Source organism: Phyllostomus hastatus, unplaced genomic scaffold, assembly GCF_019186645.2.
Source record: "Phyllostomus hastatus isolate PE091 unplaced genomic scaffold, TTU_PhHast_1.1 phas_scaffold_21, whole genome shotgun sequence".
Lineage (NCBI taxonomy): Eukaryota > Metazoa > Chordata > Mammalia > Chiroptera > Phyllostomidae > Phyllostomus > Phyllostomus hastatus.
Genome location: NW_025334017.1, coordinates 12,580,590 through 12,607,360, shown reverse-complemented (window position 1 = coordinate 12,607,360; position 26,771 = coordinate 12,580,590). Strand labels below are relative to the sequence as shown.

The 26,771-nt window shown below is 37.4% G+C and overlaps 1 protein-coding gene across 1 annotated transcript in view; it reads right to left on the bottom strand.

Moving 5' to 3' along the window:
• CUNH8orf34 (chromosome unknown C8orf34 homolog) overlaps window positions 1–26,771 on the bottom strand; it is a 302,867-nt gene that overhangs the window by 110,119 nt on the left and 165,977 nt on the right. Inside the window, 1 exon segment of the mRNA XM_045861369.1 lies at window positions 14,211–14,346. Within this exon segment, the coding sequence (XP_045717325.1) occupies window positions 14,211–14,346 (136 nt within the window).

Here is a 26,771-nt window from a genome sequence, read left to right as displayed (position 1 = left end):
AGCAGCTCCTCTGCCACCAGCAGGACATGCTATGCTGTGATCCCCCGGTGCTTTGAGGATGAATGAGGATGTCCTGGTGCACTCAAGCTTAAGGAGGGAGAAAAGGGCATCTAGTTAATGTTGTTATAAGTGAATACCTGATTACTGACATATTGTTGGGAACTGCCCTGCCTGGTATCAGAAACTGTAGCCCCCGTCTAGGCTAAGGCTAAGGGAACGCCCTTGGAACCGTAAGCCAGCAAGGAGACAAAAGCTTATCTCCCTGGCAGGAGTGCTGCTTCTGCTGCTTCATTCATAACTGAACCCCAAAGCTTGGTCATCTACCCAAAGATGGGTAAGATTCCCCAAGGGGGGAATGACCTAAGACAGGCACAATCACATGGGAGGCCCCCAAAAGAAGGACTTTGGGGGCTACAGCAAAAGGGGGTGATGGACCCTCGCTTCTCAGCTTTGACGTATCCTCATCATCTGGGAGAAAATCCTTATCCCTTGGCTGCCTTACTTCCCTTGCTCCACCTAAGCCTGAAACAATGACAGGGTGGTGCAGCTCTGTGCTGAAAAGGGCGGATTTCCCAGCTGATCAGGCCTAAGAAAGAACATGTAAATTACTGTGAAACCTTCTTTGTTTAGAATGCTCTCAGTTGAATGAGAAGGGTCCAAGGAGGAAGTTAGTTTGTTCCTCAAAGTCTTACAGCTCTTTGACCCTGACTCAAAATAGACCCACAGAGTTCCTTGTTATCTATTGTTCCTTACTTCCTCATAATGAGTACTGCACTTTACCTGAATTATTATGCAAAACGAGCCCAATAAAAGCAGATTTGGATGGTAAATCGGTGCACTCCCCACTAGAGGGGGTGGCCATGCTGTCCCTATTTCTCCACAGAAACTAGTCTGTCTCTGGCTTTTTTCTTGTGTTTCAATGAGCAATCAGCAGCCAGCATTCCGTGATCACTGCTGGCTTGTGACCCACGCATCAACACATAGTAATGCAAAATTTTGATTTCTGTTGAAGAAAAATATTCTAAAAACTTTCAAGAACTAAATTTAAAACTCTAAGTACCTGTTCAGGACAAAGTGCTGCTAAGGCTACTAAAACCTTAAGTATTCTCATTTTTTACAAAGTGGGCTGGGTAGCTCAGTTGGCTGGAGTGTCGTCTCAATATGCCACAGTTGCAGGTGCCATCCCTGGTCAGGGCACATACAGGAAGCAAGAGATGAATGCATGATTAAGTGGAACCATAAATTGATGCCTCTTTCCCTGTCTCTTTCAAATCAATAAACAAAAATATAAAGAAAACCATACCTCTAAATAAATGCAATAATACTTCAAAAAATAAACACACACAAAGTGGCCCTGATCCTGTAGAATATTATACCAGGAATTACTTAATGTTGAGTCACTGATATCAATATGATATAGAATAAGGACTCTGCTCCTCAAGTTCAGACATAGTGCTGAATGCTAACTGGTGGACTCATTCAGATTCCCTCTCTGGGAATTTTTAAATAAGATTTAGTGAAAGACCTAATTGTAAAGGTCAATGTCTTACCTCAGGATGCTGTATCAAAACACCATAGACCAGGTGGCTTAAGCAATAGACATTTATTTCTCATAGTTCTAAAGGGTAAGAAGTCCAAGATCAAGTCTACCAGTAGATTCAGTTCCTGTTGAGTATTCCCTTCCTAATTTATAGATGGCCACCACTCCACTGTGTGGTCACATGACCTCTTTGTTATGTGCATGTGGAGAGGGACACCTCTTGTCTCATCCTCTTCTTACAAGGGCACTCATTCCATTGTGAGGGCACTGCCATCATGAGCTCATCTAAACCTGATTACCTCCCACAGACCCCACCTCCAAATATCACATTGGAGGTTTAAGGCTTCAACATATGAATTTGGGAGAGAGAAATATTCCATCTACAAGAGTAGAAATAATGAAGCACAAGGAGAAGACCATAAGCAGATGGCATGAGGCATTAAAATACTGGAGTAAGCAGACTGCCAAAAGTTGAAAGCGATTATTCATTGACAGGGTACCTTGAGGAAAGGCAGATTAGCAGGAGCCAGCAGAGGATCATGGTATGCTGTTGGGTCCCAGCACTGTTGCTGGGCTACCAGAGAAGGTGCTGTACCCCAAATAGTTGTGAGCAACATTCCAGGTGTCAGTGAGACTGAACTATTCTGCTATTTCTTCCCAAACACCATCTTTATCTTAAACCCCCTTTATTTAAAGTAAATTCACTGAAGTTTCTGATTTTTATAACATGAAGGTAAATGACTAGTGCAGCTAATTTTTTTCTAAAAATATAATTGGAATATAATTACAAATGTGGTCCTATTAAAGATATCCTGAGTTATTTCTCTTCTATATCTGCAACTGTTTCCTCCCAGAAAACTTTAGTTTTAATTCTCAGCAGGATGATGGCCCCATTAATCTGTTTTCATGATTATCAGCGTGTGTGGAAGTATTAGGTTGGCCAAAAAGTTTTGTTTAGCATTTTCCATACAATGGCTCTAGTAGTGCTTAGTTGTCTTTAACTTCATCTGAAAGTATTTCGTTAGATGGTATTGTGACAGCTGTCATGTCAGCATACACTTAAAAAAAAAACCTATCAACTAGAACTGAAGTGTCCTGAAATATCCAATTCCCATTTCAGACTGATAAAGTCATAGTAACTGTAGGAAGAGAAGGCTTTACAAAGAAAAATCCAAACCCTAATTGCCTCCCTCACCAATACCTAGGAGAGGTCACAGGCTCATTAAGGACTTCAAGAGGGAAGCAACAGAAAACCTTGAGAACTCACCTCAGGAAATTCTAAAATACACCTAAGAATATAACGTCACCTTCATACTTTAGAGGGACTGATACCTACATTGCAAATTAATTGTAAGGCCGTTTTACTCAACACAACTGTAGAGCTCTCAGGGATTCAAGGATTATCTGTAAGGAAAGATGCCCTCAAGGAACGAACATATGTAGTAATAACCATGAAATCTGATGAGTTTGAATTTAAATATTGTGTTTGAATACAGTATCTTGATTTGTTTTTTGGTCACATGCAGGGTAAATATCTGTGTTTATAAATATAAATGATATGAATTAATTTTTTCCACAAGTGTTTAGTGGTTATATTCAACAGATAATTAATTATAATCTCTTGTAATACAAATTGAATAACAAGAATTAATTTAGGGCAGGAGAGGACAACATTTCTCAAAACTGAGGTTCCCTTTCATTGCAATTGATAACAAATTTTCATCTGTTAATGTGGATTCTGTAATGAGATCTTATGTATTTTATCTTTGAAAATGTAATCTCACAGATGGATACTATCAAATGATAATATTCATTCACAACCATATAAAGCAGCTTGACATCATGTCATACAAACCATGTTAGTTGTCAACAAAATAACTTTACCCAATATAATCAGGTTTTCATGCAAGTGATGTTTTGCCTTGTAATTTTAGGTTCATTAGGAAATATAATAAGGCTTTCATATAAGTGATGCTTTGCCTTGTAATTCATTAGGAAATATTATCAAGCCTGAAGCAAAAGCTAATTTCCACCACCACTGAGTGTTCAACAATAGTAGCTGAGGGCGAGTATTCTAATTCAGAAAACTTTCAATCTCAGACTTTAGCTCAAAAAATTGCAGGAAAACTTTGCCGCTGATAAGCCATCAAACTGCTATGTAGTAGGGCAAGTCAGAATATTCAGCTTCTATTCCCGGCCCAAAGTCATGGACTTGATAATGGTTAAGTCCACAGGAGCAAGTGAAATTCATCACTGACACCCCTGGCTCAATAACACGATAGGTTCAAATATTTTCCACAATGCTGTTCCAAGCAGACCATTTGTAGAGACTAATTCTTCACTCACTTCAAACCTGGCATTGACCCCATGAATAAACAACTGAACAGCAATACTGACTTTTGTAAATGCATCAAGATCCAGGGAAATCCAGGTGAAAATCATTTGATATTGAATTGCCTATCTGTGTTGCTCCCAATATCTTCAACATTTTGAGAAATTGGTCTTGATAAAAGGCTAACAGACTACAAGTCTTAAACAAATTTATTTTTTCTAGACACTTCAGAGAGGGTACTATGGGATTAAGTCACTAGAGTCTTTTCTATCTTCTCCTCCTCCTCAGCTCTTATACTGCTGTCAAATTCCATACACTTCAGCCATCAGGATGTGGACAGTAGGAAGAAGTAGGTCCAGAAGAAGTAGGAGGAGTGCTTTGCTTTTATGCACTTATCTTGGGTGTTATTTCCAGAGAAGGGGCTCTTTTATAGAGCACACCCAACATGGATTTCTCTAAGTTGCTCTCACAGTGGTTTAGCTGCCCTCACCAATAGCCAGTCTTTGCAGGTTTATATAGAAACCATCAGTCAGAGCAGGTGCATGTGGATTATGGAGAAGCCCCCTTTCATGACTAACATAGGTGTAGCACTGCAGTTTCCCGCCCAGGCCCAAGCAGGGGTGTCCAATCCATGGCCCCCAGACCACATGCGGCCCAGGATGGCTATGAATGCAGCTCAACACAAAATTGTAAACTTACTTAAAATATTACGAGATTTTTTGTGATTATGTGTCACAATGCATTTAATGTGCGACCCAAGACAACTCCTCTTCTTTCAGTGTGGCCCAGAGATGCCAAAATGTTGGACACCCCCAGACAGCATCTGGGTAGCAGGGTCTGGGGTTCCAAGGAAACAGCGGAGGTGCCAGTCATAGGACCCTTTGACATAGTCCTGTCTGAGTTAAAATTTTCAAACAAATAATTCTGTTTTCCTCTTAGCAATTTTAAGCTTGGAGAGAACTATTTAATTTTAGGTTAACTAAAAAAAGTCATAGTCAGAAGAATTAAAAAGTGGCTTGGGCTGAAGTTTAGGGGGTCTAGGCTGCCAAAGCCTAGATAGACTGTAGAAAACGTGAGGAGAATGACTGTCTTCCTCCTTCTTATCAAATGAACACCGAGTTTTAATCTTATTGTCTGAAAGGCCCCTCCATATGGTCAAAATCAAGGCATTTGTATTAAATGCCTTTTAATTTGCAATGGGAAGAAATCATTTTGTAATGAAACTGGATGACTTATTGGCTTACTTTAATATTAAGACAGCAATTACGTGTTTTACTTTGTAGTAATCGTTATAGTTATTGCTGAATGTAGTACTGGAAATTTGGGGAATGTCATTTGAGTTCATGTAAAAGTTTAGATTTCTGCATTAAGATTTAACATATAGCTAAAGCTTTACGTAAATATGATATAACATATGAGATTTTATTGAAATGTATTGCAATTAAAATGTGTATAAATGCAAGCACCACTGTATTTTATAAATGCTTCTAGAAAATCCAGATAATATGAATATCAAATATTTAGAAAATTGTTCATGAAAACTTTTGAAGTGTGGTCTACAGGTATCGTAACTGACACATTTCCCAGTTACGGGTGTACACTTATATTTATTACAAAGTAAATTTTGGTTTTTGACCTATAGGTCAAAAGAATTTTGGGTAAAACTTCAAGTGTGTTTATTTACTTGTATTGTTCTTTGGCACCTGTATAAGAATGTATAAAGCATATGTAACTCAAGGTATTTTCACATATTCTTTTGGAAAAATAGGAGATTTTGATGTTCATGGGGGAAAAAACTGAAAAAATCATTGGATTTTTATGTAATATAAATTGATACATTTGATTATGTCAGAAGATGTAATTGTGGATTAAAAAAGTAGAATTATAAGTTTTGTAGAACACATCAAGATTTAGTACAGTTAAAAACAGTATTGAATGAGTGAAGGCATTATAATTTCAAATTACTGGAAATTAAAGAATAACATTAAACAGAAGTCTTTCATTCAGGCAAAAATCATATACGTGAATCTTGTATGTACTAAGTATTGAAGCATTGTGGATATACAAGATGATAGTGAAATAAAATGCTGTTACATAATCTTAGAATGATTTTCCACATTTCTATTAAAAGCTGTGTATTCTTCTTTCTTAAAGTAATTGACAGTCTCCACAAAGAGAAGATTAGTAGTTAACAGCAGAAGCCCTTTAGGATGTTAGAATGTTTAGCAACGGTGTCAGATTAAAGGTGAACTGAAACAGTGGAATCGACTGTTCCCCAACGCTCATTACCACACACTATTCATTACCGCACTGGGAAGGAGACAATGAGTAACCATGTGGGGTCTAAAACAAGTAACTTCACTGCAAATCATCAGTATAATCAATGTGAACCTAAAGTAAATGGAAACATAGAATTTCTAAAATTAATTCAGTAGTTTTATTGTTTGCACAACTTTGTGCAGAGTATTCCAAAGGTCTTACTGCAGTTGTAAGCTTTAATAATTTAAAACTATACTAGGAATGTCAGGATACCCTCTATTTTTATCTGTGATCTATTTTCTGGAGTTGTCAGTACAGCAAATAAATAACTGTATATTTTGTTAGAAATAAAGATTTTTCAGTATAAAAGAAATGAAATTTCAATGATAGAACCAAGAATTTAAGTAAGAATGCTATACTGTTCTAATTGTTTTATAAATATCAATATGAATTTATGCCTTATAGACATTTACTTAATGAAATACATTTCTGTCCTAACCTTCTTCAGTAAAATGGCCAAAATGCTTCTGCTTTTTAAACTAGGTTTGTTATATTTTAATCCTATGTTGTCACACCAATGATCTTCACAGCATCTTCACCAGGAGTAGATTCAATCTCAAGGTATCCCTTCTTTCACTCATTCATAAGAAGCAACTCCTCGCTTGTTAAAGCTTGACCATGAGATTGCTGCAATTCAGCAACACCTTCAGGCTCCACTTCCAATTAGAGTTCTCTTACTATTCCCACCACATCTGCAGTTACTTCCTCCATTGAGGTCTTGAGATGCTCAGTCATCCATTAGGGTTGACATCTACTTCTCCCAAACTCCTGGTAGTATTGATATTTTGACCTCTTCTTATGAATTATGGATGTTCTTAATGGCATCAAGAATGGTGAACACTTTTCAGAGATTTTCAATGAACTTTGCCCAGGTCCACCAAAGGCATTGCTATCTATGGCAGCTATAGCCTTGTAAAATGTATTTCTTAAATAAGACTTAAAAGTCAAAATTACTCCTTGATCCACAGGCTGCAGAAAGGATGTTGTTGTTAGCAGGCATGAAAACATTAAACTTATTGTCTTGGGTGACCAGGTTCAATGTCAATGAACAGTAATATTTTGAAAAAAAAAAAAAAAAAGATTCCCCCTGAGCAGCAGTTCTCAACCATGGGCTTAAAATATTCAATGAACCAGGTTGTGAACAGATGTGCTGTCATCCAGGCTTTGCTGTCAGGCGCCACTCAAAGACAGGGCTATGTTCTGAGAAATGTGTTGCTAGGCATTTGCTTTGTAGTACACATATGTATACATAAGCTGGCACATGCACAGAATGGTAAGGAAAGTCTTTATCATCAAGACCCTTTTATGTATTTAGGTAAAAATCAACAAAAATTGTCCTTAATATTTTACTCCTTAAACCCTTGTGACCTTGTCATAGACCCTCAATTTTCATGTTTTATTCTATTTTTCTGTGCACATAATATGATTTCCCTGATTTCAAATGTATATTCAACTTCTTTGAAATGTGATCATTTTATCTTAAAATAGAGCCCCCTCCCCCCCCCCCAGAGTAGACTGCTCAAAACAAAGTTAGCCACTCCACCACACTAAGATCCCATGGGCAGAAATGTTCACCCCCATGTTGCAAGTGGGAAGTTGAAGTTTAGAGAGGCTAAATGATTTCCCAGAGTTGTTTAGTGGCCAAACTGAGAATCCCACTTTGGCCTCTCTTGTTCTAAAGCCCCAGCTCCTCATCACACAAGAAAATAGCTTTTAGGTTGTATGTGTGTTCACGTGCATGCATGTGTGTCCATGCACCTGTCTCCCTTATGAACCACAATTACTGAAAGAAGTGGGGATGGGTAGAATCTTGCATTGATTTATAAATAAAAGAAAAGCTATGAAATTACTGTATTAAGAACTAATGAAATGATTCCCAGCTTCGGACTGGTGTTTATTGCTCTCATTTCTTTCTTCATGCAGATCATGAATTAATAATAAAAGGCACATATCAGTATTGCCCAGGGTGTGGATGTTTCCCATGACAATAACCCTGCAAAATAACCATCACATCTGGCATAACCTGGCCATCCCACCATGCTTTATTTTTCCCACGGCACTACCACCACCTGACACTTTAGGTTGCGCTTATTTGTTTACAAGTCTTTTTCCAGCTAGAATGTAAGTCCCTAGGGGTCAGTGCTATTCATTTTTATTTTCTGAGCTTATCATAGTACTTGACACAGAATATATGTTCCATAAATGTATTTTGGTTCAAATTAAACATTTTGCACTTAAAACATGGCCATAGGTGCTGCACTGCAGTCATTACTCAAGTGGGACCTTTTAATCTTCTAGGAGTACAAAGTCAATTTTATGAAAACTTTTAACTTTAAACAAGGGATAGCAGTCATTTTTTGTCCTTATCCATTTTCTTTTATGTTAGTTTTGCTCCCCTTTCCTTCCAATGGGAACTTGCAGAATTTAAACTTTATACAAATAGTTGGGACCAAAGAAAGAAATGCATAGGGAAGAGAAACAATATAATGCATGTTTAATTATGCCAGTTTCCTCAAGTCAACTAGTAAATCCTAAAATAGGCAGTTTGAAATTAATTCACGTTTACAAGGTTTGATATTTGTCTTTTCTTCAGCATGCCATCACCGATGATGATCTGCTTTGGCTTTATCTAGTCAACATACAACTAAACTCAGTATTTTAACATCATGATAGTTAGGAGAAATAATGAATACTTTTTGGTACAATGACATGAAGCAAGTCAGTTAAAAATCAGCACGCTATTTGGAAACAAGTAGCTCCTTGCACTCTCATGCTATAGTTTCTGAGCCAGTATCACTGCATGCTCTCTATAATCCAATTTCTTTTAAAATGGCTTTCAGTTCCTTTTTTGTGAGCTATTGATGTTAAGCATGAGTGAATGCAAACTCTTGCACCATCAAAAACAAACATCATCTCACCATCCGGAATGAACTGGCAGAAATCCACAAAAACAAGGTTTAACTCCTCAGACTGGCAATGAGTAGACAGAATTAATGGGTGGTCTTTCCAGAAAAATGACTTATAAAGTTATTTGATGCCTTGGTATCAGCATTTGTCTTTTTATTTTTATTTTAACTGTTATCTTAAAACTAACATTCAGGATATTTAACAGAGAAATTTAATTTCAAATTCACAATTTTACAAGCTACTCTTTTTTTAAACCATAAAAGTTTTGGGTAACTTTTTGACAATGCCAGGTAATTTGGGGTATTGCCCTACTGATCCTCTGCTCTTTGGTTAACATGACAGTGTGATCCCTAGGCCACAAATAAACCTTGTTTTGCCTGTACCATTCAAGGATCTGCAGCTATGTTGGTGGAACCTATTAAAAGCCAAGCCAAGACACTCAGTGAATATGTTAAAAATTCTACCTTGTCCTAAATAAGATGGTCACTTCTAAAAGGACAATGTTATATCCTACACAGGAATTTTTTTATTTAAAGTCATAGTTTTATAATGACTTCTTCCCTCTATCATTTGAGGGGTAGAAATGAGATATTCTGGTTTAAAATCTTAATGAATCTTGGTGGTCACATATCTATTACCCATGCATTTTTGCACCTTCCAGGAGATGTCATTTCTGTTTAAATCACACAAGTTATAGCAATGTCCACATCAGATGAAAGTCACCAAGAATTATGACAGTAACACTACCCTGGAGAATTTACAGCTTAAAAATACAAACTTTCATCCATCTGTGTTTTTTAAACACTTGTAAAATATGTATTAAAAATTCTGTGATTTTATTTCTTGTAACTATGCCAATTAATAAACATTTTGACATTGGTGATATTTTAATCACTTTGTTGCTCATAAAACCTTACAGAGCAATTTAATGTGGCTGAGCTCCCCTTGTCCTGATGTCTTATAAAGTGGAAGTCCCTCCAGTGGTCCCGTATATCTGACATCCCTCAACTCTTCCCTGTAGAGTGAATGAGTCTCATTACAGATCGTTTCTTCTAAGTAGGTTCTGAACACATAGGGCTCTGTGGCCTTTGGCTGTATGCCCTCAGCTTTACAGAGCAAAAATGTCCTAGACATACCATATAAACACTCACTTCAAGCTACTGTGATCCCATAAGTAGCTCATGAGTGTGCAGTATTTGAAAAAGAGATGGAGGAAAATGACCATCTAAAGTGTAAACTGCACCTCTTTACCCCAATCTGATCATTGATGGGGTCTTTGCAGAAGCTCTGAACATCACTTGAGTCTCACTGACTCTATACTGAGGTCATTGAGAGTATCTTGGGGCTAGAGTATTATGTCAAGATCACAACACATCTAGATTCCTTCACCTTAACACTCTAACAAACAGCAAACAAACAAAAATGTCTCCACCTTACACTGTTTTATTGAACACAGGAAATCCTGGATGGTAGGCCATCGTTTTCTCCCCAGTCAGAAGCCTAAGGCACGAAAAAGTTCCTGAACGTCAGGAAAAACGAGGTTCTTTTTTTCCTCAATACTTGAGCACTTTCATGTGGGCCTCTTAAAAAGACAGGGGAAAAACAGCTCAAAGCATTTAAAACTAAGTATTGACATGGTAATTATTCCAGTGAGTGAGAAGAGGAGGAAACCTGTCCCCTGAGAGGCTTGCACTGTGAACACTTCGCTAGCTGCCTTTGCAGACATTATCCTGTCCAGTGCTCTGAAGCCTCCTTAGAAATTATCTCCAGGATTGCATGAGATCCATTTCACAAAAGAAGGACGAGATTTTATGAATATTTGCATAATTTTCCCAAGATGACACACAAGGTACTTTAGAGCACCACCATTAGATAGATCCCTTTGTCAGACTTCAGAAAAGGTTGTCTGCTTTCTGCCTTTGTTGTAAAGCCTTGAAAGGTCTTGGTAAGTGCATGATACAACTTAACATTAATCATCCTAAACTTTCTTATCCATTAGCCCCATACTGTTTCTAATCCAGTAAGATCTGGCATTAAATCCTGATCCCAGTTCCAAAGTCCAATGTCCAGCTTTCCACATGAAGCCTGCATTATTCCTCACAGGCCTCTTCTAGGCCAGTAGCAGCGCCCACAAAGAGAGCAATGGGAATGACCACCATTCTGTAAACGAAGCAGTCATTTTCTCCATGTTGGTTTAGTTTGCAGAGCTGGATTTCTGATCAACTCTCTCTGAGTTCTGAGAGATAGCCTGGCTACCACAAATCCCGGCCTATAACCTAGTACCCTGAGACAGTGCAACCTGCCAATCTGTGTCTTCTGGGCACCGAATCCTCTCAGTGGCCTGGCCAAGCTCCTCAGTTTGCATTCCTCCAGTCCTAACACGCTGCTTGTCTTTGGGGTTCCAATGTTTCTACAAATCAGAGGTTACAGACAAGGGCCCATAGACTCCACAGAGGTGGTTTAAATGAGTAAAGGTGGAGGGACAACCTGAGGTGAGCTAGAGCAGGGTTGGTGGGTTTATGGCTCTACAGGGGAAAGCCGCTAGCATGTAACCCTTTGAGAATGGGGGTCCAGTGTTATCACTTTTATGGATTTTTAACAAAAGATAAAAATCCCAACTTTTATGTAAAATTGGTAACTAATCCAGTGGTATTTTTAAATACTACATGAACACATAAACCTGGATACTACCCACGGTCCTTCAGTTTATGATTTCTGCCTCAGATAATTGTTCAGCCTTGGCTTAAAGGTATTATTCTCACAGACTGAAAAGCCTTACTTGCAATAGAGGTGAGTCAGCAACATAAACTGATGCTTTAGAATTAATTATGGAAATTCTGATAACCACATCAGTGCATTGCTGAAGTAGTCTACAGCAACTAATATCAGGAGATATTTCTCTATGAATCTCTCATGTTTCTACATGTCCTGTGAGCAGAGACACCGTCAACCTTTGCTTCAGACAATCTGTTCAGGAATGTTTATGTAACAGGCAGCCTTGGAAGAGAGATGGAGAGTCTTTCCTTAGAGCAATGCTGACTTCCCATTGTAAAATATTCATGTTTCCTAAACTCAGGGTTCCTCTCATACACTGCAACCTACTGCCCTACTTGTGTCAGTCTGAGTTGAGCCTCAGGGATCCAGTGAAAATGCTAATACACTGACAACTGTTACTGTGCTTACTAAGTCCTTGGTCTCTGAGCCAGGAGTTTCATGTCCTCTGTGTGCATCTATATACACTGCAGACTGACATGTTAGATTGCAAATAGGGTAAAATCTCAGGTCCTTCATAGTTCTTGACAGTTGATACTAGTTTTTCTTCATCCCTAAACTCTGGCTATAGCATATACTCAGAAATTAAAAGCTACTGTCTTCTATATTGGTTACTACATTTCCCTGAATCACTATATCTCTATCTTGCTTTTGAAAGTACAACATTACTTTATGCTCCATCAAAACAGTCAAGAGCTCCATCATTTCAAACACCTAAATCTTGGCCTCCATCTTTGCCTTCAGAAAATAGCTTGGTGTTGAGCAATAAAACCAAATGACTAAGCAAACAGGCTGTCAAGCTATACTGCCTGTGTTTGAAACTACTGCCACCTACTGGCTGTATTCCCTTAGACAAATTATTTAATCAACTCATCCCTCAGTTTCCTTATCTATAACATGAGAATAATAATAGTAACTAACTCCCAGCATTATTTGAAAATTAAATGAGTTTTTATGTGCTTAGAATAGTATCTAGTACATATTGAGAAGGCAATGTGACTGATTACTCAATTTAATATTTTTTCAATAAACTCAGTAAAGGGCTCACCTTAAAAGCAGGCTGTTTGTAATTTACGGTCTAATTCTATCACTTGGAAGATGAATGGTAAATAATTCAGGGCTGTGTATGTGCTTGGTCCTTCCTAAATTCAAATCCTCAAAAGTTTAGAGATGTATTATTTCCCTTTTGAAAAACCAACACCTCCCATTTCAATCTTTTCCAAATGACATGAAAAACCAAGCACCTACCCCTCTCCAGTTGAATTGTAAATGGGCAAATGTGTACAAGACGTACAAATGTGCAAATAAAGGTTTCATTCAGAATGTCAAACCACTCTTTCCTGCATGGCCTTGTATACTCAGGATGCCTAACTCTCATCACACAAATATTACCAGTTTTCTTCACAAGCGTAACCAAAACCTCAATTCACCCAAATATCGCTTGTCTGAAGCAACGTTTCCATGGGTGTTCTCACTGTGCTATGGCACAATTAAAATGAAAATTCCAAAGGGGTAAAAGAGAAAGAGGAAAAGCTACAAAAATCTGATTTGATTTTCCGACACTCTCCCCCTCCCCATTTCCAAGGAGCTAATCCCCTCTCCAACAGTACAATAGAATAGCTGGACATAAAGGAAAGGAGATAAAACTGGCCGCCAGCGCATTGTTCCTGCTAATCTGCGCCATTTACATAAGGGTTAGAAGGCTTGTTTTATCATTTAAACAGGCTTAAAAGCCTCTTTGCAAATGAGACTTAGTTCCTACAAAGGAACAAATTCTAGCTATTGGGTGAGTTTCTGCTGGACCAGCACTGGGAGCTGACTTGGCAGTAACTTAAGCTACTTCTTTGGCCACATACAGTCTATGCAAAGATTGCTTCCAGCTGCCAAAACTGAAAAGCGTCAAGCTGATTAAATTCTTTCCAGGAGGTGAATGGGATAAGGAGCAGGTTAAGAGACCAATAATATTAGATCTTAGACTGTACCTGGGCTAACTTGTGCTCTGTGCAGGTGTTTTTAAAAGTGGCTTTGAACTTTTAGAGCCCCTTGAATCTTCCTTTTTGAAAGGGAATGGAAGGGAAGCCCACAAATGCAATTCAGAAACAGAAAGACTTAAAATAGTCTTAAACTGTAAGCTGAAGGCAATCTAAACTCTTTGATTAGTTGTTGTCTGAGTGGTGATGAGCACAGCAATAAATGGCAAAACAAACTCTCCTGCCAATGTGAGCACAAGATAACTACAAGGAACAGTTTTCTTTACACCAAGTACAAGCTTTGCCTCAAAACCGTAGCTTTTGGAATTAAAATCACATTTATATATACTATACCCATGAATTGTTTTACCTGGCACACCTTGAACAGATGTTCAGTGTGACCTTGGCCTGAGGTTCAGCAGGGTGAGTAGCACGACCTTGGTTAAATTTGCTCCCAGAAGGTACCAGAGTAGTTACTCCCTCCATTCTTAAATCATCAAGATCCTCTGTAACAATACAAGCAATTACAGAGAGAAAAATTAATTTTAATAGTATTAGGGAGAATAGTCCATGTGTGCAGGTGTCTGCAAGCAGTTTGTAAAATAAAACATTACACATTTCCGCTTTGCAATAATCTTACCTCATGCATCAATTATTTTTTAATCATTTCTAGATGTAGTTGGAGACAAATTATATGAGAAGATTTACAAGAAGCCAGACCACAACCTCTGCAGCAACTGGCCCCAAGTGGTTGGGACTTGGTCAATGACTACCAGCTTCCCTGTTTTTGTCTTTGCTTCCAACTCAAAACCAACCAGAAAAAGACAAATACGTTCCCAAACTGGTTACATAACATCCTTTGCTTCTAATTAGCCTGCCTTCTGCTTCCTCATCCAACAATCTCCAACCAGAACATACCTGAAGCTTTTTCTCTTTTCCCATTCTAAACCTTTCCTTCATGTCTTCACCTGGGGAAGGCAACAGCATACTGGGATAATTGGGTCCCAGTTGTTCTCTGAAGTCCCTTCCTATGTTTCCCAGATTCTCAATTAAGACTTAAAATATCTAAGTTTCCCTTGTAATTCAGTCTTGGTACAATAGTACATGATCTCCTGCTTTATTCACAGAACAAGGAATCTTATCAAAGGGATTTAATTTACTTACTCCTAGACTTAGTAAAAAAAAGTACATAAAATTTCAAAAGATAAATTATAACTTTGTCAAAACATAATCCATTTCTGAGTTTATAACTGATATAAGGAAGGCAATCGCTCGATAAGGCTGTAGAGGATGCAAACACCTTAGGCCTCTCATAAAACAACTGAGAGGATTTCTGTTCTTAACTAAATACTGTAAACAGCAAGTGTCAAATTTCCTGAGACTGCGACAACTCTTAGGTCATGAACTGACTTTCTGTAACCTGAGAAAGGACTGTCAACAGAATCCTTCCATAGGCATCCCCACCTAAAACTCCTCTCATCTACAGGAGCAATGTGGGCAGGGCCTTAGGTATTTAACTCAACTTCCTAGGAGTCATCAAAAACTCAACTCCTTGATGTGGCTGCAAAGGCTTATTCCCTTGTGTTAGGGAAAGAGCTGCCACTTCAAAATTCTCCTTAACTAGTTATACACTCTGCTCTTGGTCTCACGGATACCCATGCAATACAAACATCACTATTGCCTGAGAACATCCAGCACTTCTCAGCTAATTAACTTCTCATGAGACTGTGTTAATTCTGAGGGAGCTCTCACATCACTCTTCACCACTGCAACACCCTGATCCTACCAGAAGGGAACCTCATAATTTTCTTATACCAGTTAGGGAACTTGTCTACCTTACTCAGTTTTTTAAGAACTCCCATTGAAAACTTGACATACTATTATTTTTTGATGGCTCATACATCAAAACTTGAAACTATACTGGAATACAAAGTGTTGTAACCCTTTGTATTACAACACTTACTTGAGCTTGTCAATTAGCCAAAGGCCACAGAATAATATATACAGGAATGCTTTTTTTAAAGCATTATAATATATATTATACATTATAATATATAATATATGAGAATAATATATACAGGAATGCTTTTTTTTAAAAGATATGAGTTTGGGATGCTTTGGAAACAAAGGTGTTTTCAACTCTTCTGAAAACCTACCAAAAGTGAGTAAGACATGTTTAAGACATGTTTAGATATTCTCCTTCTTCATAAAGATGTAGCTATTATAAAAGTTGGAGCTCATGAAACAATAGATAATAATGAAGCTAAAGAAAATACTTTAGTAGATCATTTTACTATGCAAGCAGCCTTAACCAAAGTTGTCATGCTATATGTAAAGTCTTAAAGGATAAGAAACTACTATGAATATCAACATTTAGATAGTTTCAAGTAGAGAGTTGCTAAATTTCTCTATGAAACTACTCATCATAGCATAGATGAATTGGTTACTGAGTGAAATCAACATGGCTAGGGAAACTTTCAAAGATAGTGGAGGTCAGTTTAAAGTCATGTATCCTTTGTCAACCAACATAATTCTAGAAAAGCTAGAAGGTGGGATACGGCCAGGAACAAAGCTTCAAGGGCCCTTCCAATAGCAGATGAATTTGATGCAGCTCCCACACTCGGTAAGATTTTAATGTTTCAGTTATTATATGTCTGCTTTCGGGATGGGTTGAAACATCTCTTTGGCAAAAAGCTACAGTCTTTATAGTTGCTAAAAAGCTGTATGATTCTTGGTTTTCAATTTTGGGAATACAGACTTTTATATCCAGGACCCAAGGTACACACTTCACAAGAAACATAAAAAAGAACTCCTCACTCAGAAACCTGAAACCATGATGCTCTTACCATCTACAAACTTCTAGAGAGGTGGCAACAATAACATTCTTAGATGAATTTAACGAAACTTTCAGAAACACTTGAGCTCCCACAGGCAAAGGTAGTCCAACTGCCTTGGAGACACATTGTTTACGTCTCTATGAACCGGTGACCGGAAGGCCAATGTGCTTAAGGATTTTACTGTGATACTTTACTCTCTGTACTCAGACACTGTAAAATATTGTGAGACATCCACGTGCCACACCCAGTCCTGCCACCAAAAGTTAGGGTCACACTTAAAATATCTTTAGCAGCCTCTTCATGATATTCAACTATAAGATTTTGTCTGTTAGAAGGTACATCTGATAAAGACTGCTCTTGAACCTCATGAAAGGGATAATAGTATCCAATACTATTAACAACAACAACAGAAGTAAACGTTTCTGGAGTAAATCCTTGTGCTTCACATTTCACAACTAAAGATGCAGTCTAGAATTAGGAAAACAAAAAGGCTACTATAATAGGGGACCTCAAACAGGATTCTTCAGAATAATCATGACCTCAGAGAGTGGACAGCTTTTGCCCAAGATGTTGGATAAAAACCCCTACTAATTACTTACCCCTACTGATTACTTCTAATCATTATGCTCATTCTCTGTAGACTCCTGGGTGTTGTCCACCGTGATGACCCTTTTTCCCTCTTCTGTTCTGTTCTTATTAAATTGCTAGATCGGAGCATAATCATTCTAACACCAATCTCAGATTATCCAGCTAATGTAAGGCCTTGGTTCCAACACAATGTCATGAGCCACTGCATTTAACCTGGGTACCTGTGTGTTCCCAACAGACACCACTTCCTTTGCAGCCAGGATAGCCGGGCTTGCTTCCCTGTACTCATGCACTTTCGGAATACTATTACAAAAATTATCTGTATACAGACACCCTAATTCTATAAATCATCAAACTGGAAATTATAATTCAGATGGGAGCTCCAAATGAGACTACCTCGATTATTCAGGCACTTTACCTGGGGGAGTTTCGGAGTCATTGTTTATGCAAACAATCAAAGAAGTGTTTCCAATAATAGAAATCATACAAACACAAGACTCTAAGACGTGTATCATTTTAACTCTGACAGAAGTTATAAACAATATTACCCGTCCCCTAGGTGAAATACAGATCACTCAATTCCTGGGCAAGATCAGTGATGAACAATCTGGATTTCATGTTCACTAGTCATGGTAGTATCTGTGCCACTGCTAATACTTCCTGCTCTAATTCAACTCACCAAAACAGGTGTGGCAGAAAAGTTATATATCACCTTAAGGAAAAAGCTACCTGGTTTTCCTAAGATTAATCCTTATTACCTGTGGGATTCTTTTCTTGGCCTTGGTCGAACTTTTCAGAATTTTGGTTCTGAAGCATCTTAAATGGACTTTTAATTGAATATGTTTTTACCATAGTGGTCGTAATGTCAGGCTATTGAATGTTATCATCTTAACCTTAATCTTAGTGCTGATACAGGTCTTAAAAGCTTCTGTACAGCACCACCTCATCAGGTGCTCACTATGATAATACAGCCTCGAAAAGCTCTAGAAGCCCTTGTGATAAATACAATTGACTATGGAGACCAGTGAATACTCCTCAAGCGGTAAAGATCTGGATCTCTAATCTTACCTTTTGGCCAATTTCCTGTGAGAAAGGGAAGAACCAAAAGAGGGAACTGAGAGACTGAATATACAAACACCCAACAGACAGATCACCTATGATATTAGAACACTGACCTACAACCTCTGCTGGAATTAACCAGGGAGGCCAAACCACAATCTCTGCAACAGTTGGCCTGAAACGTTCAGTACCTGGTGAATATAGGCCAGCTTCCCTCCTTTACCCTGATTTCCAAATCAGGGCCAACCATAGAAAGCCAAATATGCTCCCAAAGCCTCCCCCGAGCCTCCCTGTGTCAACTTCTAATCAGAACACACCTCCAGCCTCTTCCCTCCTGTTTAATTTTGGCATTATAAAGCTTCCCAACTTTCCCACCTGCCTTGTGTCTCAGGCAAATGCAAGTGATGGGGGGTAACTGCCTTGCTATAGGAAGCTCTGAATAAATAACCTCTGCTTATTCTCATTTAAATGGTCTTTTCATTCATTTCCTTAATTGCAACCTTCAAATATATAACGGTTTCTGACATGGAAGAGGTATCACAGTTCCTGATGTGGCTTCAGAGAAGAAATGGGTCTAAGAAGAGGGAAAGTTATTTCTGAGTGGACATAAAAACAATTCTCCTACATTTGTAGGTATAATGGCACATTGTACAGTGCTATGTGGGAGATGTGGGTATCCCGTCCATGGGGTATTTAAAGCAGGGGCTGGATACTTATTTATAGTGGACGGCTTAGAAGTGTGCATAACATTTTACTGCGTGATCTCTACAATGGAGTCCAAACTTAAGCTTCTTTCATACTTTCTCATTAGTATTCTCTGATGGATTTAGGACATACCTGATTGTGATAAAAAGAGGGAACTGAATGTTTAAAAGCAGATTGTTTGTGTAAATGAAACAACACTCTCTTGGAGGCCATATTACTATGAATTACACCAAAAAGTTGCTTCCTCAGTTTTATTTTTTGAGCTGCAAAGCACGCCTCACTGACTTATTAATGAGGTGAGTACTGAGTTATTCCACACTGACATAAAGAAATTATGTGGTTTATTCTGCACTAGGGAGCAGACGTGATGGCTACCCCTTACTTTCAGGGTGAAACCCTCACTGTCTACTTGCCTCTGCACCGTTTTTCTACCAATAAGATAAAGAATAGGGGTATGGAGCTTCATGGTAATTATCTAAACATTTGTAGCTTGCTTCACATATGTAGAGAAACTAATGACATGGATTTTATTACTGTGTTTCTGAACATTTCCCAGCCACATCATCCCCATCTGGGTCTCACTTCTTTTTATCCAGCCCAGAATAGCTGTCACAGTGTGTGTGTGGGTGGGGGGGGGGGGGGGGTGATGAGAATCCTAGAGCAAGAAGCCTTCTGGAATTCATTTGCTTGTTCACCGAGATTTCAGGTTACTGTAAGCTGAAACTCAGCAACCGCTATGGCTGTGAAAGTGTCAGATGCAACTGTGATGATGGCAGTGAAATTGGCTCCCGTGGTCTTAGGAGAGGTCTTACTCAGATGCATATCCATTCCTTCATTCTTTCTTCGCCAATAGTCATTCTCTCAAGGAAGAGCAGTGAGCTTCCTTACCGAGTGCTGAAGGATGATCCAACTATAAAAACTCTTACACCCTGTCTAGTCCTGGAATGGTACTGATAATCTATGCTTAGTTTACAAAGAACAAAAATAAAATACAGATTTAGGTCTTTATAGTTCCACTTACTTAATAACTTTAAAGGGAGCAAATGCCTAGGATAAAATAAGCAAGAAAAAGAAACAGAAATGCCTAAACTTAGACAATTTTGGAAAGTTTGCATAAATTAAAAGAGACCCACAAAGAGAAAAACAAATTAAAGAATTTAAGTAAGAGTCTACCCGAGGAATGTTTAATGTTGGGAATATCAAGGGAGAAAATGCCAGGAACATGTTTAAATACAAAACTTAGAATCTTAGAACATTAATGGTCCCTCCCTCCCTCCCTCCCTCCCTCCCTTCCTTCCATTTCTTGGGGCTTCTTTCCTGAGTAAAATATTTTTCATGATATTCCCCTACAATACCCAGTCCAGTGCTATAAGTAGAATAGATATTGACTGGTGGTAGACACAAATTTAGTATAAGAAGAGACTCTGGCCACCTAGAAAATTCTCTGAAGCAAACAAAAATACTTTTTTTTAACCAAAGACCCTCACAATTCTTAAAGTAAACATGGTATAGAAGTATTATATAAAAATTACCTGATGAAGATTTAAAAAATGCAATACTTGCTTTATTTTGATACTTTGAAATCAAACTATCTAGTGAATGATAATGTGTAGTTAAGAACATAGAAAGGTATTATATAATGTGATCAGCCCTATCCCAGAAAAAAACAAAAATAAACATTTTCAATGTTATGGAAAACAAATAGGAAAGCAACTAACTGAGGTAAAAAAATGCCAGATATTGTCTATTAGCATTTGGCACTATTCTATTTTAATTAAGTAGAATAGTTTCCGTTTTCTGACTGAAGCCTAAATGATAAGGAATTATTCGTAAGATGAAGAAATTGGGTAACAGGTGAAAGGAGGTATACAGGCTAGACCTGGTAGGGAAGGACTTTTCAGAGCAATGGAAGAACATGAAAAAGCACAGAATGTTGGAAGTTCACAGTATTTCGGGAAACGTTATGCAGCGCATATGACTATACCTGGAATGTTTGGGGAGAGCAGAATTTAACACTGGAGAAGAGTTTAGTGTCAGAGGATAAGGGGATCAATTATCAAGCCAGTGTTTTGGAAAGATAACTGTAGGTATGTTAATTGTAATAAATAAAATGTTCTAAATTTATAAAAGTTAACTTCAGGAAGATTCTTTTTAAACATAGACATTACCACTAATATAATCTAGAAAATAATTCAAACAAATATATTCAACTAATATATTCAATGAATTTATAAATATATTATGCATAACTATAAATGCATTTCTCATTAATACACTCTTATTTAAGAACATGCAGTGACTGAGGCCCTGCAGGGCCAGCGTGGCTCAGCTGGGCAGCGTCCCACAAAGTGAAAGAATATACAGTTGCGTATTCAACTGAGTATCAAGAATCTATTTAATATAGTCAATATGACAAATATATTCTAGAACTATATCATCCAATTCATTAGTTGCAAGCCACATGCTGTTATGGAGTACTTGTAATATGTCTAGTCCAAATTGAAATATGCTGTAATAGTAAAATACATACAAGATTTAGAAGACTTAGTTAGTATAAAATAAATATCCAATTTTTAACTTTTATATTGACTACATGTTAAAATAAGGATATTTTGGATATACTGAGTTAAATAAAATTTATTATTAAAATTAATTTTACCTGTTTCTTTTTCCTTTTTTTTTTTAAGATTTCATTTATTTATTTTTAGGGAGGGAAGGGTGGGAGAGAGAGAGAGAGAGAGAGAGAGAGAGAAACATCAATGTGCGGTTGCTGGGGGTTATGGCCTGCAACCCAGGAATGTACCCTGGCTGGGAATCGAACCTGGGGCACTTTGGTTCGCAGCCCGCGCTCAATCCACTGAGCTATGCCAGCCAGGGCATCTTTTTCCTTTTTTTTAATGTGACTACTGGAAAATTTAAAATACACACATTGCTTTAATTTCTTTAATTTGTGGCTCACATTACATCTCTACAGGACAGTGCTATTCTAGAACATGTATTTCATGAATATCTTAATAAAATATATTTTAAATAAACTAAATTATTATATATTGTATAGCTTTAGATTAAATAAAGACTTCCTTAAATTGATGTCAATAAGAACACATTTCAATATATCCAATAATATTTATAAGAATAATATAATCATATTCATTGTCTCTATTCAAAAGAATATTTACTTTCATTACTTGCTATCCTCCTACTTGGTTTTATTTTTATTTCATAGCACTTATTACCTGACTATATATATTAGTCAGGTATACATATATGTGTGTGTGTGTGTGTGTATATATATCTATATATGTAGATATTCACATACACATACTTAAACATAAACATACATACATGCACATATACAGACACATACACCAACCATTATTTAATTTAAAAAAGTTGTTTCTTTTCTGATACCTCGAGATCGGCACTATGTTTTTCTCATTTACTAGTCCAGTGTCTTAGAAGGGTGTCCAGCAGAGTACTCATTCATTAATAATTACTGACTGTAAGACTTCTGCATAACTTGATAATCTTGGTTAATTGATCATCTGACCAATCGAACTTCACGTGAGATTGACTTTTGAAAACTTGGTTTGTGAAGAAATACACTTGTTGTACTTGCTTGTAGCCAATTGTTGGCTTGTAATATGTCTAGTCCAAATTGAAATATACTGTAATAGTAAAATACATACAAGATTTAGAAGCCTTAGTATAAAATAATATAAAATATCCAATTTTTAACTTTTATATTGACTACATGTTGAAATAAGGATATTTTGGATATACTGAGTTAAATAAAATTTATTATTAAAATTAATTTTACCTGTTTCTTTTTCCTTTTTTATAATGTGACTACTGGAAAATTTAAGATACACACATTGCTTTAATTTCTGGAAAAAGGGATGAGGTAGGAGGCAGCGTGTATCAATACAGCCTTGAGGAAAGGAAGTAACAGGAAGAAGAGAAAGAAATATATTGGAAGGTAATTTCAGAGGAAGAGTCTATAGGTTATAGTGAGCTACTGAATGTGAAATCCTAGCAGGTTTCTCCATGTTACCATTTTTATGAAATACAGGAAGAGACAATACCTTCGTTTTTGCACCTGCTGAGATGGAGCTACCTTCAAGCCAGCCATATGGATGCTCGGTAGACAGTTAGAAGGACCAGTCTGGAGCTGGGGAGGGAGTGTGAAAAGCAGAGACAGACCAGATGGCTGAGAAAAGCTGGTACGGTTATCAGCCCAGCAGTTAAAAATCAAGAAGTGACAGTATGTCTAACTTCCTTTACAAGTAAAATGTGAGTACTATATGAATATTATATCTAAAAGAAGAGAGTGCCATACTTATTTTTCCACAATGGAATGCCCAAAGCAGTAATTTATTTTTAAAAGTAGCCTATAAAATTGTGATGCATCTTTTGAGTCACAGGGACACTAATTGAGAAAAACGAACTAATTTATGACTAAAGACATGTCAGCACTTTATCTTTATACCATCCAAATAACCAAGAATTAATCAAGCAAAGAATTGTTTTGATTTAATTTAAGGAAATAACAGCTGTCTTGATGAAATAAACCCAGGACTTTCATTTCATTCAAGTGTAATCCATGAAATAATTCACAGCTGCTTGAACTAGACAATGTGGGATGTGAGTAGATTTTCACATCTGTTTCTAGGAACTTTATAACAAAAAATTAAAAGCTTTCCAAACACAAGTCCCTTCGCAGTGAGTAAGTGATGGTTACACAAGAATTATGTGGCAGGTTTTCCCTGTTCTGCCATTGGTTTGTTGATTTACGTCAATAGAGCTGATTTGGTCAAATATTTTATGCAGATGTTATATATTCTGAGTGAATTATTAAAAATAAAACAAACGTTAAGAAAACATATAAGAAATTAGACAAGTTTAAATAAAATATTTATAGAAACTCTTTTGCTACGTGGGACAGCTCTATTTCCTTAAGAGGTAAAGAAAGAATGAAGTGTGAAACATAGTTCACTTCCCTGGGACAAACTCCGGTCGAAAGGTGGAAGGAAGAGATTAAGGCCATGCATCTGCTGGGTCCCTCTTTCCACAACTGTGCCTCAGATAGGAGCCCAGCAGTCTTTCCAGAACATCAGGGTAGTACAACTTAACCAAACTCATAAATATTAAGAGCAAAGTGGTAGATACCAGAAATTTTAGGCTGTAATTTTTTTAAAAATAACTGTAATTAAAAAATTTAAGCTAGAATTGCACTTGAAAAGAAAAGGTCTTAAGGAATTTAAATGCTGTGCTAAATTTTCCTTTTTAATAACATAAGAGAATGTTACAGAATATTTACTTTCCTTGACCACATAACAGCAACAAACAAACAAAGTGATTGGACCAGTAAGTTACGGAAAGAGTTTATGTAAATTGAAGTTTACACATACTCTCTGTCATCTGTCCTTAATTGAAAGGAGCAAGAAACTTGCAGAGATAGTCTTTAGCTACCAGTGCCTCTTTAATTTCTTCGACCACCAATAGCCCAACATGTGATGACCACACACATTTGTAAAAATTTATAGGCTAGAATGTGTTCACTTAGACTGCAAATGAATCACAGGACTGGTGCTAATTGAACCCATCATTATATAAACTGGGAAGGCTTTTCTGTTAGTCAGAAAAATTAAGACATCTGGGAGTGGTTTTCTCCTTCCAGGCTGGAAGAAAATGTCAGTACTTCCAGCAAATTCAAATCCAAACACTCCCCAAAGTCTGGTGTCTGCATCAGAGTGCATCTTTATTTTTCTTAATTTTCACCCACCACAAACTCAAGACATTATTTTATATACACACAAAAATGGACATTTTTCATAAAATCGTTTAGTACCCTCTGAAGGTTTGACAGATGGAAGCAGTAAATAATTTTCTTTCAATTAAAATAACTGAAATGCCAGGCACGTGGAAGGATGTCAGGTAGGATTCGATATCCAGACGGGCCTGATATGACCGAGAGTTACGTTACAGCCCTAATGAGAGGGAGGACCAAGTCAGAAATCTAGAGACAGTTCTCAGAGTAGCATTGGGACCAAGTTTGAAGGGTGGTAGGGGCAGGCCACAGACAGGAGATCAGCAAAGAGCTGAGAAGTAGAGATCTTCAGGAATACAACTGGAAAACAGAAAGTGAGGCAAACCAGGCAAAATGTTCAGTGCAGTCCTGAGCAAGGCAAAAATGCTATCTAGGTAGTCTTGGAGAAAAGTTGGTTAATCTTTTTTAAATGGCTGGAGTTAGGTAAATTATTAATTTTATAGGGTGACAGAAGAAAATGTGTACTTTTTTTTCAAATATGAAAATTGCTGCAAAATCTTGTTTGCAAAAGCTTATCATTTTAACTATTGTTTAAAAGTATATTTGTTCCCATGGGATATATCTCTGGCTAACACACTCATATAATTATTACTTTTCAATAGGAAGTGTTTCTCATCCCAATAGTCGGGCTATGGAACGATTGCTGGTCCTTTTAGGCACCACTATGGTATAGAAAGCAGTATTTCAGCTGGTAGAGGTGATTCGTTATGCTTACATTTATTTTTCTTCTAAACTAATTATTAACCCTCTTTAATACAATCTTTACGTTCCCGTAAGTTCCAGGTAAAATAAATAATGTCCTATGTTACAAAGTCCCTATGCACACTGTATTAATTTGTTGAGTGCTGATGGGCTTTGACTATAAACCTAATACTTGTACCCCGTACCAACCATATTTAATGATGCCTTGATTCTTGATCCGACCATGAGTATTAATTGAATGCATTTTGATGAGTGTTTCAGCATTGATTATATACTTGGTTATGTCAAAATAAGCCCATTGCTGAGAGTACAATACATTCATGCACTGATGGTTACAATCCCAATTCCAGCAGCTAAGTTTTTGTATTCATGCTCTAACCTTACCTCTAGTAAAGCTGACCCTGCCTGAAGTCAGTTTACTTTACAGAGATGGCACATACCAAAAACTAAATCGCTGTGATATTGATGATGAAACTCAAGGTTTACTCTTAGCTCACTTTTTTCTTGAATGGTTCACGTTTTCCAGCACAACTTTCTTTCCTCTTCCTTTTTCTCTATTCTGTCTTTACTATTGCTTAAGTGCTAAGCTTTGGCAGTGCCCTTCTTTCACTGACCCTTGATCACATAGACTTTTTTTGCTTCATCTATCCTACATTTCATTTCCTTTGAATGTTTTTATTACCTTCCCTCTCTGAACTTTGTGCTACTGGTATTTTTAACCCATTATGCAATATTCTCAATGAAGCAAATATTAACCAACTCAATGCACACTAAAAAGGGAAAAAAGTATTTAATTATGCTCACCACATCTGTTTGGACTCTAAATCCAGTATGGTTAATCCAAAAATGACATTAAGTATCATAGCTACCCATTGTCATCTTCCCCCCACCCCTGCAAACTTCCTTTATTTCTGTCTTATGCTCAGCTCCTCAAGATAAATAGGAAAAAGAATCAAATTTTAGGAAAAATTAAAAAAGGCGGCCACGGCTAGCCATACACTAAAATTGCTGCTGACGTGTTTTGGCTGTGGCCGCCGACTCACTCCCCCTGCGGTGTGCCACAGGCGAGAAGCAGGCACAAGACATACCTTTCCCATCACTGAGATGAGAGCCACATGCCACAAGATGTTGCCACCCTGTCTGACACATTGTAAATCCACTTTCCATTCTGTGCTGCTTCCTTGGAATTCACATGCTGTTCTCATCTCTT